Source organism: Dreissena polymorpha, chromosome 8 (genome assembly GCF_020536995.1).
Source record: "Dreissena polymorpha isolate Duluth1 chromosome 8, UMN_Dpol_1.0, whole genome shotgun sequence".
Lineage (NCBI taxonomy): Eukaryota > Metazoa > Mollusca > Bivalvia > Myida > Dreissenidae > Dreissena > Dreissena polymorpha.
Window position 1 is genome coordinate 36,484,343 of NC_068362.1, and position 14,841 is coordinate 36,499,183.

The 14,841-nt window shown below is 35.9% G+C and overlaps 1 protein-coding gene across 1 annotated transcript; it reads right to left on the bottom strand.

Annotated features, from left to right (window-relative positions):
- Positions 1–469: 469 nt before the first annotated feature.
- LOC127840445 (uncharacterized) lies at positions 470–13,788 on the bottom strand. Its single transcript, XM_052368861.1, has 6 exons — positions 13,183–13,788; positions 12,902–13,015; positions 12,484–12,609; positions 11,659–11,836; positions 11,215–11,269; positions 470–833 (listed from the first exon to the last, which is right to left on the bottom strand). The coding sequence occupies exons 1-6, from the start codon at positions 13,786–13,788 to the stop codon at positions 470–472; spliced, it is 1,443 nt and encodes a 480-aa protein (XP_052224821.1).
- Between the last annotated feature and the right edge of the window lie 1,053 nt (positions 13,789–14,841).

Consider the following 14,841-nt stretch of genomic DNA (forward strand, 5'->3'; position numbering starts at 1 on the left):
TCTGCCTAGGCCTATTTATAGATGATACATATGTTTGTATTTCAATTTGGACAGTTTAAGAAAGTTGATATTTTTGGTAAAAATGCTCAATATGAAGAACACGAACCGCTTGCGGAAAAGAGGCGTCCCTGGATACAACATAAATCGCCAATAACATAACACATTGACGCGTCCCTGGATACAACATAAATCGCCAATAACATAACACATTCAATTTTCCCCAAATTTCAAACTTTAAAAGACCCATTATTCCCAATCTAGATTTCACATTGCGAATGTTCCCAATTTGTGTTGGGTTTTTTCAGCTAATTTTTCAAAATTTGTACGAAACAGGTACTTTTCCCAATTTCACACAAAAATCGCTGCCATTGTACAAATATATATAATCTAATTACCTATTTATGTTTGGTTATTTCTTTTTTTTAAATCTAACCATCTATTTATGTAGGTTATTTCTTGTTTACTTGTTTTATTTATGTAAAGACAACACATCATTCTGGTCATCCAGTGTTGATTCCTTCATGCTTGTTCTGTAATTGGATTTAATCCTATTCTGGGTGCTGAAACCCCTTTCACACTGCACACTGGGCATAGGAATCACAATGCAACATTTCAATATTGCAGTCATGTTCAGAAGATCTCCAGATTTCATCAGTATAGTTGTCACCTGCATAACACTGAAGGTACTGTACATGTAACTGCCTTTAACCAACCTTTTGTACAGCATGAATGCCATTATTACTTCTTTCACTTGTGAGATGTACCTCACAAAGTGCAGGGTTGCCAGTGGTTTGATCTCCTCTGTGCCATAACTGGCGACTGAGTCAGATGTGCTAATATTTTGAGGAATACTCTGGTTCATACACTCAAGAATTTCTGTCTCAATGAACCTGTTTTCCTATTTTCATGCTTTCTGCAACACTTGGCGCAGTACTTTTGTTGCTTATGAGGGCTTTGATGCGTTCTAGCATTGTTAAATTGAGGGCTTTCGACAAGTGATTTAATGTGCGATGTGGTCAATTCTATTTACCTACAAACCTGCACGACACGTTCGATGGTAAGTTGTGTCACTGGTATTTCCATCATTCTTTCACTTCACTTTGTGTCATTCATGCCATTAATGATCATGTCACATATTAACCCTTCTTTTTGTTCTTCATATTGAAAGTGTTCGGCCTTTCTGTTTAATTTGGAAATGTAATCCATTATGGACAGGTTGCCACGCTTTGTGTTGAGGAACTCTTGCCTTTTAATGTATGTAATAATGTACTCCAAAATGTCTGCACATTTTAACAACAATGGGTTTCACATACCGTAGGTTTCCACGTATAGCGCGCTCCCGTGTATAGCGCGCAGGCTGTTTTTTAAATGCAAAAATGGAGAAAAAATATTTAAAGACAATAAAACCACCCAATCGGACCGAAAATGGTCGCCGTTTAACTATTGCACAATCCAATTATCCGGGGCATTGGAAAGCTTTATTACGCATTCAAAATAGGAAGCGTCATTATGATTATGAGCATGGGTTGCATAGCACTATACTTTTCTGATAATTTTGTAATTTTCTAGCAAATATTAACAGTCAACGTGCATTTCGTGAAAAACGTGAGAAAATAAGAATTAGTGTACATCATGTGATTTTTCCTCGGGAAAGCATGGGCATTAAATTTGAATGTTGCATGGGAGACAGGTATACAGTTGTTGAGGTATGCGGGCGTAGCAATGTATTTTGACAATTTTAACGAATGTTTGAAACACCACTGTTGAACGTTCAATATTTATACACACAAAATGCGATTGCATATTTTCATGTTCTCAAGTGTCAATTAGTGTCTCAAATGTCAATTAGCGTCTTAACAAGTCGTGGCAGCACATATTACTCAATAACATCTGCCAATTAATTACAAAGTGCAAAATGACCCCCTTGCACACCTACCGTTACCAGCTAAAAAGACCTCGTTTGCACCTTCCCTTGTCTGCTCTCCAGAATGTCGACAACAGTCCCCATCGGAACTCATCAATAAAGACGTGTAAAAACACAAACAAAGAAATGTCCGCATGTTTATTCAAACAAATTTATTTTTGACCAAAACTGCTTCTACCGCGTTCATATCTACCAGTAGCGACTTCTTGTTGTTTCGACAATGGCCCCTCAGTCTATACGATTATAGGGTGGTAGTTTTCTGGAAAAATAAACGGTGGCGATTTTGATTATTTGCGATTACAAACATATTTTTACCAATTTAGCAGCTAGGAAAGCATTGTATCAATGTATAGCGCGCATCGGCTTTTTAATTTGACTTTTGGAGGTAAAACACTATGCGCTATACGAGGAAACCTACGGTAATCAGACTGAATATGATGATTATCATGATGATATGTTGCAGTAAGTGAATTGATAAGTATGTGTGGGTCCGACTAAAATGCGTATATGACTCATATCCGCGGATATGACTGAAAATTGCGGATATAAACAGATAACGGCTTTTTAAATGTATTTTCCTTTAAAAAATTTATATAAAAATCGTTCTGTGACACAAATACTTGTCGCTCATGTGTAATGTTACGATCAAATGAATTTAAAAGCGTTTTTCATTGGCATTTTAATTTCAGTAACTCCAAATTCATATCCGCGAATATGAACGACCAGTCAGAACACCGCTTTTAGGCTACACACCACCAATACCGAAATTGAACCAGTAAAGCCGGTATTTGTATGATTATTATATAAATTCTATATATTATATGGAATTTATCTTCAGACAAGTACAGACTTTATTTTGCATGATATGCCTATTGAATGTTTTTAAATAAAGTCTGGTTAAATTGGTGTATAAGCGTAAATCTATGCATATAGCTTTTATTGTTTATAAATTATTTTCCAAAAAAAAGATAACAAGAATTTTTATCTGATATATAAACCGTATAAAGCTATAGCTTTATTTTACAGATAGCTCTGAAAAAAAACTACCATATATTGACACATAAAATTATCTATAGCGTGTGAAAAATAAGTGTTTTTGTAACAAATTAATGTGCATATTGCATGACTATAAACATGGATTTTTGTTATAGATTAAATGGATAGCAATTTAATATATATATATATAAATTATGCATTATAAATACATGATTGGTTTAAAGTTATTTTTCGCCTAAGTGGTGGTTACAAAACTATTTACTGAATCGATTTTACCAACTTTCTATTACTATATGTGTATATTCTTGTTATGTGTATATGGTACAAACAAATTAAAGGAATTGAACAATTAAACGTATCGCCTGATACCAGTACCTTTACGTGAGAATTTATGCTTGCACATTGCTTTTATGTTTTGCCCATTTTCTTACACGTAGCGTTACAATAATTTACCTTTGAATTAAGACATAATTTTGCTGGAGCTATTATATAATGGCAAACTAATAAAGCTTGGTTACAGAAAACCCCAAATTATTTTTTTTTAATATTTAAAGACTGATACTAAAATATATATTCACCACAATTAAAACAATGTAGTGCTTTTGTGAAACAGACACAGCCAGCCCTAATGCAATATCAATAAACCTGTTCAGACAACCCTGATAATGTCCGCTGCGAACCTGCCAAATATTGATGTATGGGCCTTAAGAGCCGCAAGACGTCATAAAATGCGGCAGAAATCTCGGGTTTACTCACTTAAATCTGTATGAAATTTCAATGATTGTTGAATGAATGTTTAAATGTAAATTTAAATATTGCATTGGTTTTGAACGAAAATGATTTTCGGATGATAACTCAAGAACGCATACTGCTAGGATTATGAAACTTCATAGGTAGATTGATCATGACTTGCAGATGACCCCTATTGATTTTGAGGTCACTAGATCAAAGGTCAAGGTCACGGTGACCCTAAATAGTAAAATGGTTTTTGGATGATAACTCAAGAATGCATATGCCTAGGATCATGAAACTTCATGGGTAGATTGATCATGACTTGCAGATGACTCCTATTGATTTTGAGGTCACTAGGTCAAAGGTCAAGGTCACGGTGACCCGAAATAGTAAAATGGTTTTCGGATGATAACTCAAGAACGCATATGCCTAAGATCGTGAAACTTCATGGGTAGATTGATCATGACTTACAGATGACCCCTATTGATTTTGAGGTCACTAGGTCAAAAGTCAGAGTCACAGTGACCCGAAATAGTTAAATGGTTTCCGGATGATAACTCAAGAACGCTTACGCTTAGGATCATGAAACTTCATAGGTACATTGATCATGACTCGCAGATGACCCATATTGACTTTCAGGTCACTAGGTCAAAGGTCAAGGTCACGGTGACCCGAAACAGTAAAATTGTTTTGGGATGATAACTCAAGAACGCTTTTGCCTAGGATCATGACACTTCAAAGGTACATTTATTATGACTCGCAGATGACCCATATTGATTTTCAGGTCACAAGGTCAATGGTCAAGGTCACAGTGACAAAAAACGTATTCACACAATGGCTGCCACTACAACGGACAGCCAATATGGGGGGCATGCATGTTTTACAAACAGCCCTTGTTATGCCCCCCTTCAAAGAAGAGGGGGTATATTGCTTTGCTCATGTCGGTCTGTCAGTACGTCCACCAGGTGGTTGTCAGATGATAACTCAAGAACGTTTGGGCCTAGGATCATGAAACTTCATAGGTACATTGATCATGACTCGCAAATGACCCCTATTGATTTTGAGGTCACTAGGTCAAAGGTCAAGGTCACGGTGACCCAAAATAGTAAAATGGTTTTTGAATGATAACTCAAGAACGCATACGCCTAGGATCATGAAACTTCATGGGTATATTGATCATGACTTGCAGATGACCCCTATTGATTTTGAGGTCACTAGGTCAAAGGTCAAGGTCACGGTGACCCGAATTAGTAAAATGGTTTCCGGATGTTAACTCAAGAACGCATACGCCTAGGATCATGAAACTTCATGGGTAGATTAATCATGACTCGCAGATGACCCCTAATGATTTTGAGGTCACAAGGTCAAAGGTCAAGGTCACGGTGACCCGAAATAGTAAAATGGTTTTCGGATGATAACTCAAGAACACATATGCCTAGGATCATGAAACTTCATAGGTAGAATGATCATGACTTGCAGATGACCCCTATTGATTTTGAGGTCACAAGGTCAAAGGTCAAGGTCGAGGTGACCTGAAATAGTAAAATGATTTTCGGATTATAACTAAAGAACGCTTTCGCCTAGGATCATGACACTTCATAGGTACATTGATCGTGACCCACAGATGACCCCTATTGATTTTCAGGTCACTAGGTCAAAGGTCAAGGTCACAGTGACAAAAATTGTATTCACACAATGGCTGCCACTACAATGGACAGCCCATATGGGGGGCATGCATGTTTTACAAACAGCCCTTGTTTATTACTTAATGTATGCAACTTTAAACTAGCTGACTACTGCAGATTATAGTAATAATAAGGAATATGGCTTAAATATAAACATATCAAAGCATCTTAAGTGGGGAATAAAATTGATCATACAAAAATTACTAAACAGTTTTGTTTTAACAATTTTTAACCAGGTTTTCCGAAGGAAAAAACTGGTTATTAGATTGGCGAATGCGGGCGGGCTGGCGGGCGGGCGGAACAAGCTTGTCCGAGCCATAACTTTGTCGTTCATTGTGAGATTTTTAAATCATTTGGCCCATTTGTTAACCATCATTAGACGGTGTGTCGCACGAAAAAATTACGTCAATATCTCCAAGGTCAAGGTCACACTTTGAGTTCAAAGGTAAAAAATAGCCATAAATGAGCTTGTCTGGGCTATAACTATGTCATTCATTATGAGATTTTAAAATCATTTGGCACATTTGTTCACCATCATGGGACGGTGTGTCGCACGAAAGAATCATGTCAATATCTCTAATGTCAAGGTCGCCACGACTAAAAATATATTTATTTTAAAACAAACTTACAAAGGGGGTTAATTTTGTTTGTTCATTTCAAAAGTTCAGTTTGAGTTGTCTCCCTTTATCAGATTTTTTTTCACAATGAAAACCTGGTTTTGTGACAATTTTGTCCCTTGTTTTAATTGTGTTGAATGTACATTCTCAAACAATAACTAAACATGTTCATAAATTAAGATGTAAGAAAAAATATGTAAATTAAAATCCTCTATATTATTTTTGTCACAACACATTCAAAATACATCATAAAACTTAGGTAGTAATTTTGTTAAACAATTATTCGATTTATTAATAAAATTGTGTATTTGTATCATGAAACATAGACGCAAGAGTGATATCATCCAATGATATTGATACAATATGAAACTTGGCGATATCACATTACAGTTAATATTCAGATACTGTCATAACATGTTTATTATTCATGTAAGAGTTATAAACCAATACGAAATCCAAAAGCAAAGAATTGTTCACACCCAAACTTAAAATAATCTGTAAAACTAAGTATTTTGATATTAAAAAAGTGTTAGATAATAAGCATACACATTATTAATATTGAATTGTTCAAAATAAAACAGAGGCATATTTGCTGTAGTGGGTTAATTACAGTGAAGAATATTCTTATCTGAACTGTGAATATTACATGTTTTACGATTTTAGTTTGAATGAGATCCATTTACAGTATAAAGCATTATAAAAATAGCTTAATATTTAATAATTTAGCTTTACCATTTCACTGAAATACATTTACGCAAATAATGACGCAGAACATTGAATCGAAATTGAACGACATTAGGCGAAACAATATTTGAACAGCTAGGCATATATGCACAGGGGTGGCGAAATCTCAAAAAACTATACTTGTCCACGGACAACCATTTAGGAAATTTAACTTGCCCGTTGCTGAACTTCACTTGTCCGTTAATGTTTATATAAATTATAAACACATTTATTGATTAATTTTAAATAATGTGGAATATATCAAAAAGAGTATGATTTGCTTGTTTTGTTTATTATTGTATTTCAATGGTACATTCATTATATATAGCAGTATATTATAAACAATATAAAGACTTTCTCAAACTTTAAAACTTGCGAAGCTAGTATTATTAAAACATGTGCTAAACAAAAGTACATTGTAATCTTAACAAATTAAACTAGTCCAATATGTGGACCTCATCAGACTGAGGCTCCGCTACTGGTAGCAATTTGATTATAAAAACTGGTAACCATTGAAAATCTGTTAGCCAAGTTTCTTGAAAAGTTCTGGTGCGTTTACTTAGATCATATTTTTAATCATAATCTTTCTTAGTTTTTTGGGAGGTGGGCTGCTCAAAGCTTCGGGTTTCTGCTCCGTTGTTGAAGATTGAAAAAAAAGTTTCATCTTTACCATTAAAGTCGTCTTAAATAACAAGGTAGACCGTGTTTTGATTATCTTAGATTGATACTTTTTATTTCCGTCTGATTGTAAAAATAAAGAAACCAGTCTGTACACTGTCTAACAGTCGGGCGGAATGTTGAAAATGCGGCATGCTCCCGGTCTCTTATAGAATAAGGGAGATCACTGCGCAGGAAAGTGCACGTATTTTAGCTTGATTGCTCCGCAAATAGCACTGACAATGTAATCGCGTGTCAACATCCGGTTTTGTAAAACTTAATTACGGCTTTAATACAATGTATTTTTGTATACCTGGACGCGACTTTTAACAAACTTGTTGTCCACGGACAACTTAATTGAAAAAAGTTAGTTGCCCAGACAAGCAAATGTACGACCCTGGCAACTCGGACATTTGATTTCGCCACCCCTGATGCATATCCACGAAACTCTTACCGAAAAATATACCTAATAAAATTCACAAAACTAACAAGAAAACAACGATTATTTGATCAATATGAACAGCACTTTTAAATTGATATAAACGATTCGCAAATTTTTATCACGCATTCTAACTGCAATTCCTTTTTGTCGCCTAGGTAAGACATAACAAGATTAGTAACAATAGTAGCACTTGAGAAAATAGGTGTACATAAAGTATTAAGTCACAGTGCTTTACAAAGTGAGTGCCTTTTTTCAAAAATTGTCAAATATCTGCATTAATTGAAACAAGTGCGCATGCATATATGCCGTGTTTTGAAATAAATTTGACAGCTAAATGTTACTTTAAAATGAAAAAAAAAATTCAATTCCTCTTAATATACTATGTTTGCGAATGTTTTTTTTCAAATTAAAGTGAATTTTAATGCTAACTTATGCTACTGCTGCTGCTGCTACTATTACTAAACCTACTGCTACTGCTGCTGCTACTACTACTACTGCTGCTGATGCTGCTACTGCTTCTACTACTACTTCTACTACTACTACTACTGCTGCTACTGCTGCTACTACTAGTACTACTACTACTACTACTACTACTACTACTACTACTACTACTACTACTACTACTACTACTACTTCTACTACTACTACTACCATCACCATCACTGCTACCACCAGCTCTACTACTACTACTTCTTCTTAAATCGTATGCTGTTAACACATGTGAGCAAGCTAAGGTCTGAACATACATTAGTGTTAGCATGTTGTTCGTTTTTCTTAAAATTACACATTTTGCAGAAGGTGAGAAAAAAAGAATTATTTTATCTGTTATGCCTAAACGAGTATGTTAAAAACAGCAAATAACATACAACATATATTGAAGGAAAACCCGTATTTCCAGCCATTAAATGCAAGACGAGTTTACTATGTTAATATTAACACAACATCAATATTTTTCGTTGTAATCTTAATTTAGTCTTAATTAAACAAAAAACTACATGACTATCATCAGTAATAGTATTGACATACATGCTTAAATAAAACATAGTGGATTTTAACGGTATACGAGTGCAAGCTATTATGGAAAAACAGCGTAGGGTATGTTTTGTTGAGTCTGATTTCACTGACAGAACGTTCATTGTGACTGAATTGTTCCAAGCACTAATCGTTTCACAGGTGTGTGCGACTTTTCTGCACTTTTTCTTTTAACTTGGTTTGGTTTTTTTCCTGATGAGGGTGCTCTGTAGAATGTGCGCAGGCCATTAGTGGATTGAACCACGCCCCTTATCAGACAAGAATTTTCTTTGTCGAATATATCTGTTTTCTTGGGACATTGCCGACCAATTGTCAATTGGCTGGTAGTGATGGGCATATCTTTCTGTTAGTTGATAGTTGCCCTGGTGCCGCTTATAGCTCGGCAACGTTCTGTAGTTTCGTTATCGACTATGTTGCTTATTACCTCTATAAATTTTGGTATCTCTGTTTGTTTCCAATGTGTGGCGGCCTTGAGTATATGATTAGCGGATTCACAATTATTGTTCGTCCATCTGTATCCGATTCTTTTCTTCTTGTATGGTTACATAATATAAGTCTTTAAAGTTGGTACTAGTTTGTCATTAAAGTATGGAAGAAACTTTTTTGTCTTCGACGTTGTTATCAAATGATTCTATTGATCTTCTTATTTGGTGAAGGCGATAATCAAAAGTGTCGTCATCATTTGATGACGTTAACCCATCGCGTCTGTAAATGGTGTCATATATTTGTTGCCGCACTGTCAGTGGAAATCCGATCTTATCTTCCATGTATTTGTTCGTGTTTTGACGCAAATGCCTAGTGCAAAGCATATGCGTACTCTCTGGAAGGCACCGTTCTATTGCTATTAGAAAAGCCTTTTCTTCATCTGAACCGATTACCAGATTTTTTATTTCAACATTGGACAGGTTGTCAGCAATGTCGTGAAAAAAGTCAGGAATACATTTTGGTTGAAGAATTCATATGTATAAATGTCGGTCCAAATGTTAAGGGATTACTTCCTGTATCTCTACGTTTTACCGAAAGATCTTTGTAAACAGTCCGTGTGACGTAAAATTCACCCAGGTTGTAGGTCTTGTCAACACCTAAGATTGTTTTACCGGTCGCACAGAATCGTTGAAGGTCAGTTATTTGTTGATTGCTCATGAGGGTTATTACAGGTTGGTTTATACAGTATCGGACACTGAGAGCGTGGAACTACATAATAAGAAAAATAGTATAACTATCAATGTCGTTAGTGAAAAATAATCGTATAATAATTCCCGTTGTCGTTAGATGAGTGATCTAAGGCGAAAGTCTCCGCCAGAGTTCTGGAAAATATTTAAATCGCGACCACAATCTTTTGTCGGAGATTATATACATGTACCGTATCTAATAAAGAATGAAGATATTATTTTAGTTCTCTTATGTCTGGTGGCGAAACACAAATAACCCTTCTCGAAAATGTGTGGCAAACGTACGTTTAGTTTACGTTTAATGTATGTTTAACGTGGCGTTATTGGCACTGCGTTTTTGTGCGTTTTTTTCTTAACAAGTGTTTTTTTTTTGTCAACAAAAAAATACACTGTCTGTATTTTTGTGCATTAATGTTCGCTTTATATGCGTTTTATGTGCGTTAAATATTACCTTTATTTACAAAGACACTTTTATGTGCGTTAAATGTGCGCTTTTACAGAAGTGTATTTATGTATGTTAAATGTGCGCTTTTTTGTTATGCTTAAAGTGTGCAAAATGTGCGTTAAATGTGCACTTTTTCAGAAGTGTATTTATGTATGTTAAATGTTCGCTTTTTCGTTATGTTTTAAGTGCGCAAAATGTACGTTAAGTGTGCGCTTTTACAGAAGTGCATTTATGTATATTAAATGTTCGCTTTTTCGTTATGTTTAAAGTGCGCAAAATGTGCGTTTTCCTGGGGAAAAAACGCACATTTTGCGCACTTTAAACATTACGAAAAAGCGAACATTTAATATACATAAATACACTTCTGTTAAAGCGCACACTTAACGTACATTTTGCGCACTTTAAACATAACGAAAAAGCGAACATTTAACATACATCAATACACTTCTGAAATGTGTTGTTGGAAGGGAAGAAAAATAAGCAAAATAGAAAAATCATATAATAAAACTGAGTAATTTTATTCAAACAAACAAGAGGAAAAGTATTAATATTAATCAACATTCATACACATATACATAAATAAATATACGCAAACAAAAGAGAAGAAAGTATTAATATAAATCAACATTCATACCCTCGTACATAAATAAATATACATAAATATGTCTATACACACAAACACACATATATATATATATATATATACATATATACATGTGACTGTCTTTTATCAACATTTAAACACCGTCAGTTCCCTTATAGGCTCCCGAAAGTCTGTGGAGGGCTTACCTAAATTTCTTTTCTACTTCTGGGATAGAGGTTCCATATTTCTGGCTGACTTGTTCTGAAAATATATCAAATAATATTTTTTAGGTTCATGTTTAAATTTTTTATAAATTTTGTACACAAACTATATATAAATGTAAAACTAGAGCTTTGTCACAGACATGACGAATACCCCCACATGCCACTTTGCCACATAATATTTTTCACGTTGTCTTCACAAAATGAGAAAAGCTTATCCTTGTAAATTTCATGTTGACAGATCAAACCAAACTCAAGTTATTGAGCAGAAACCATGATAGCCCACTGACAATCTGACAAGCTCATTCTAGTAGTATACCCCCCTCAACTTGCATGTGTGGGGTATAATCAATAACTTTGCATAGCACCTTACATATAGTAGTAATACAATGTAGTTATTAAAAGATGGAGAATAAACTATTATTTTACCAATAATGATAGCAGTGTCTTCATGTGGTAGCCCAGGTCTTGGCGCCCCATGTCTGCAAGTGAAGGCCCCCTTCATAGAACAAGAGACGAGCTGTTGAGGTGAAAAGATGGCCCGCATGGCTCTCTGAAGGGCTTTTGCTTCCCTTGGTTCATGTTGGATGGCTGCCTTAATCTTCTCCTGAAATATACATTTGTTTTGTAATTTTAACACATGTTTGGAATTTATTATGAATGTTTTTAGCTATCTTGAGCATATTTTTCTTGGATACTTTGATTGATTCCAAAATGGTTTTGGTCTGTCCAGAAACATGACTGACGGTGGGGGGGGGGGCTTTTTCTTTATATTCTCTATATTTAAAAAAAAATTGTAAACACTCTTAGTCACATTTTTCGCCCAATCTTCATGAAATTTGATCAGATCATTTGTTTCCTGTATATATTTGTTTAGTTTGAAAATGGTTTTGGTCCGAAGTAATCATTACAAAAAACATGGCCGCCAGTTGGTGGGGAAGTTCTCTATAAGTGTAGAGTGAAAACATGTCAACACTCGAGGAAAAGATATTTTACTGCCAAATGTTTTTTTATATTTGGTCAAACATTTGTTGAATATGAAAATTGCTCTTGTACTTGGAAAAACATGGCCACTGAGAGGAGCCAGTTGTCATTTTTCCCTTTATTTATCCAGTAAAAGGCTTTTAAACACTAACAAAAAATTGTGTTGTATACAAAAAAACACTGCTGACAGGAGGGAGGGGTTATTTCAATACAGGCCTTTTTAAGAAAGAGTACTCTGGTTTAATTCTATTGCATGCAAAGGAAACTCACCTCTGTTGAAAGGTTGCCATCTTGAATGGCCTGAAGGTGTTGTCGTACTGGGATTGGTCTGGTCGGGGTCTGGACCCTTGGGGCTGTGCTTTGCGACCTCTCAACCAGTCTCTCAAGTGACTTCACCTGCAATATAATGAAACACTTAATTGGTCATAGATACTTTAATTCAAATTGATATAATACATGACCAGCTTTTATAAAACTTTCTATAAGATAAAAGGTTGACGATTCCATTATTTCCCTATCATACTTCCTTACCCAGGTGTGCGAGTTCCAATGACGGCAATTATGCACAGAAAGTTTAATCAAATTATTGGTACAACCATTTAAACTTTTGAGAAAGCCTGATAGTATATGGTAAGACTAAAGTCTCATTAACATTTTTCTCATAAACAAATAATGATGGAACCAATACCTGTAATTGAAGTTCTTGCACAGTGACCTGAAGGGAGTCAACCTTTCTACAACAAGAACATGGGTGAGACACTCCTTGCTCAGGATTCCCATTACTGGCCTCGATGTCTTCATACTGCAACAGAACAATCCACCATGAAATTTAAACCTTCCTAATATTATTGTTTTTCTGAATAAAAGTAGTAGTAAAAGCAGTAATCTGTCAATTTAATTCTCTAATATTCATTATTATTATTTGGTACTTCGTTTTATTTTACGATTTTATCAAAACTGATGATTTACCCCAACTTGCTCCTCCATCTCATTTAGCATGTCTAAAGCGAAGCGAACTGGCACAGCAAGGGGAGGCAGAGGACCTTCATAGTTGTAGCTCTCAGTCTGTAAAGGGGAGCTGCTGGTGTTTCGCGTCACCATCATTATCGGAGACTGTGGTGGGGCATCGTTGTAGGTTGGCATTAGAGGCTGAGGTCGGGCAACGTTGTAGGTTGGCATTACAGGCTGTGGTGGGGCACCGTTGTAGGTTGGAATGACAGGCTGTGGTGGGGCAGTGTTGTTGGTTGGCATTACAGGCTGAGGTGGGGCAACGTTGAAGGTTGGCATTACAGGCTGTGGTGGGGCACCCTTGTAGGTTGGCATTACAGGCTGAGGTGGGGCATCGTTGACGGTTGGCATAACAGGCTGAGGTGGGGCAACGTTGAAGGTTGGCATTACAGGCTGTGGTGGGGCACCCTTGTAGGTTGGCATTACAGGCTGAGGTGGGGCATCGTTGACGGTTGGCATTACAGGCTGAGGTGGGGCAACGTTGTAGGTTGGCATTACAGGCTGAGGTGGGGCATCGTTGACGGTTGGCATTACAGGCTGAGGTGGGGCATCGTTGACGGTTGGCATTACAGGCTGAGGTGGGGCAACGTTGACGGTTGAATATTCTAACTTTATTTGCCTGTTTGATAGTGGGCATGACTTCGAAATTTTAATGTCTCTAGATATCCCGATTTCGGACACAGAAATTTAAAATGCTATTAATAAGCTTGGTGTCAACAAATCACAGTCCATCGACAATATTTGAATGTAATTGTGTACCACTAATAGTCCAATTGCTGATAACATTTTTCAATCATATATTGAACTTATTGTCATTTCACCCTACTTGAACATCGGACATGATTATTCCCATTCATAAAAAGTTTACATATATGCGACCTAAAAATTATAGGGGCATTAAAATAACTAGATGTTTCTCTAAATTGCCTACTATTGCATTGAAGTTATGTGCAGATAATTCAACCATCATCTTATCATGAACAGTAGTTTCTGAGTCTATGAGATAGAACTGTATGGATTTTTTCCCCAAACCTGATCTTTGTAAATTTACTTTTTCTCATGACCATGGCACATTAAATGCGTTTTTGTTGACAAGACAAACAAACTGCCCAGTTCACGTTCTTTCCTTCCTTTTAGGGCCATCAGCACCAACAAAACCAACATCCAAACTACTACAATCTAATTCAAACTTATCATCTAAAGCTAGAATATCCTCCGTACCCTAACTGTCGTACACATGAACACAGATGTCAGAATCCCCTTTACTGATCAACTCATTTTGGTTAAGAATTTTACTGACAGATTTACTTATACTTTAAATCAATTGTTCTAGCTTGTCAATCTTCTTTGAAAAGACATCCAGTTTCTTGTTTACTGTATTTACACAAACAAAGTTTGCTATTTGTTCACATGTCGCAAATGTCATTGCTGGCTCCGTCATGGTGCTTTTGTGCTCCTTGTCGTTTTGAAGAATGTCCTGGAGCACATCCCTCTGTCACTGTCGAGTTGTTCAACATAGCTTGGAACTCTTAATGGCACTGCTCCAGGGCCATTGTGCAGGCTTGACTGGAGCAAAACATTTAAGTGTCTCCCATTGGATCCCTGGAACAAAAACAAAAT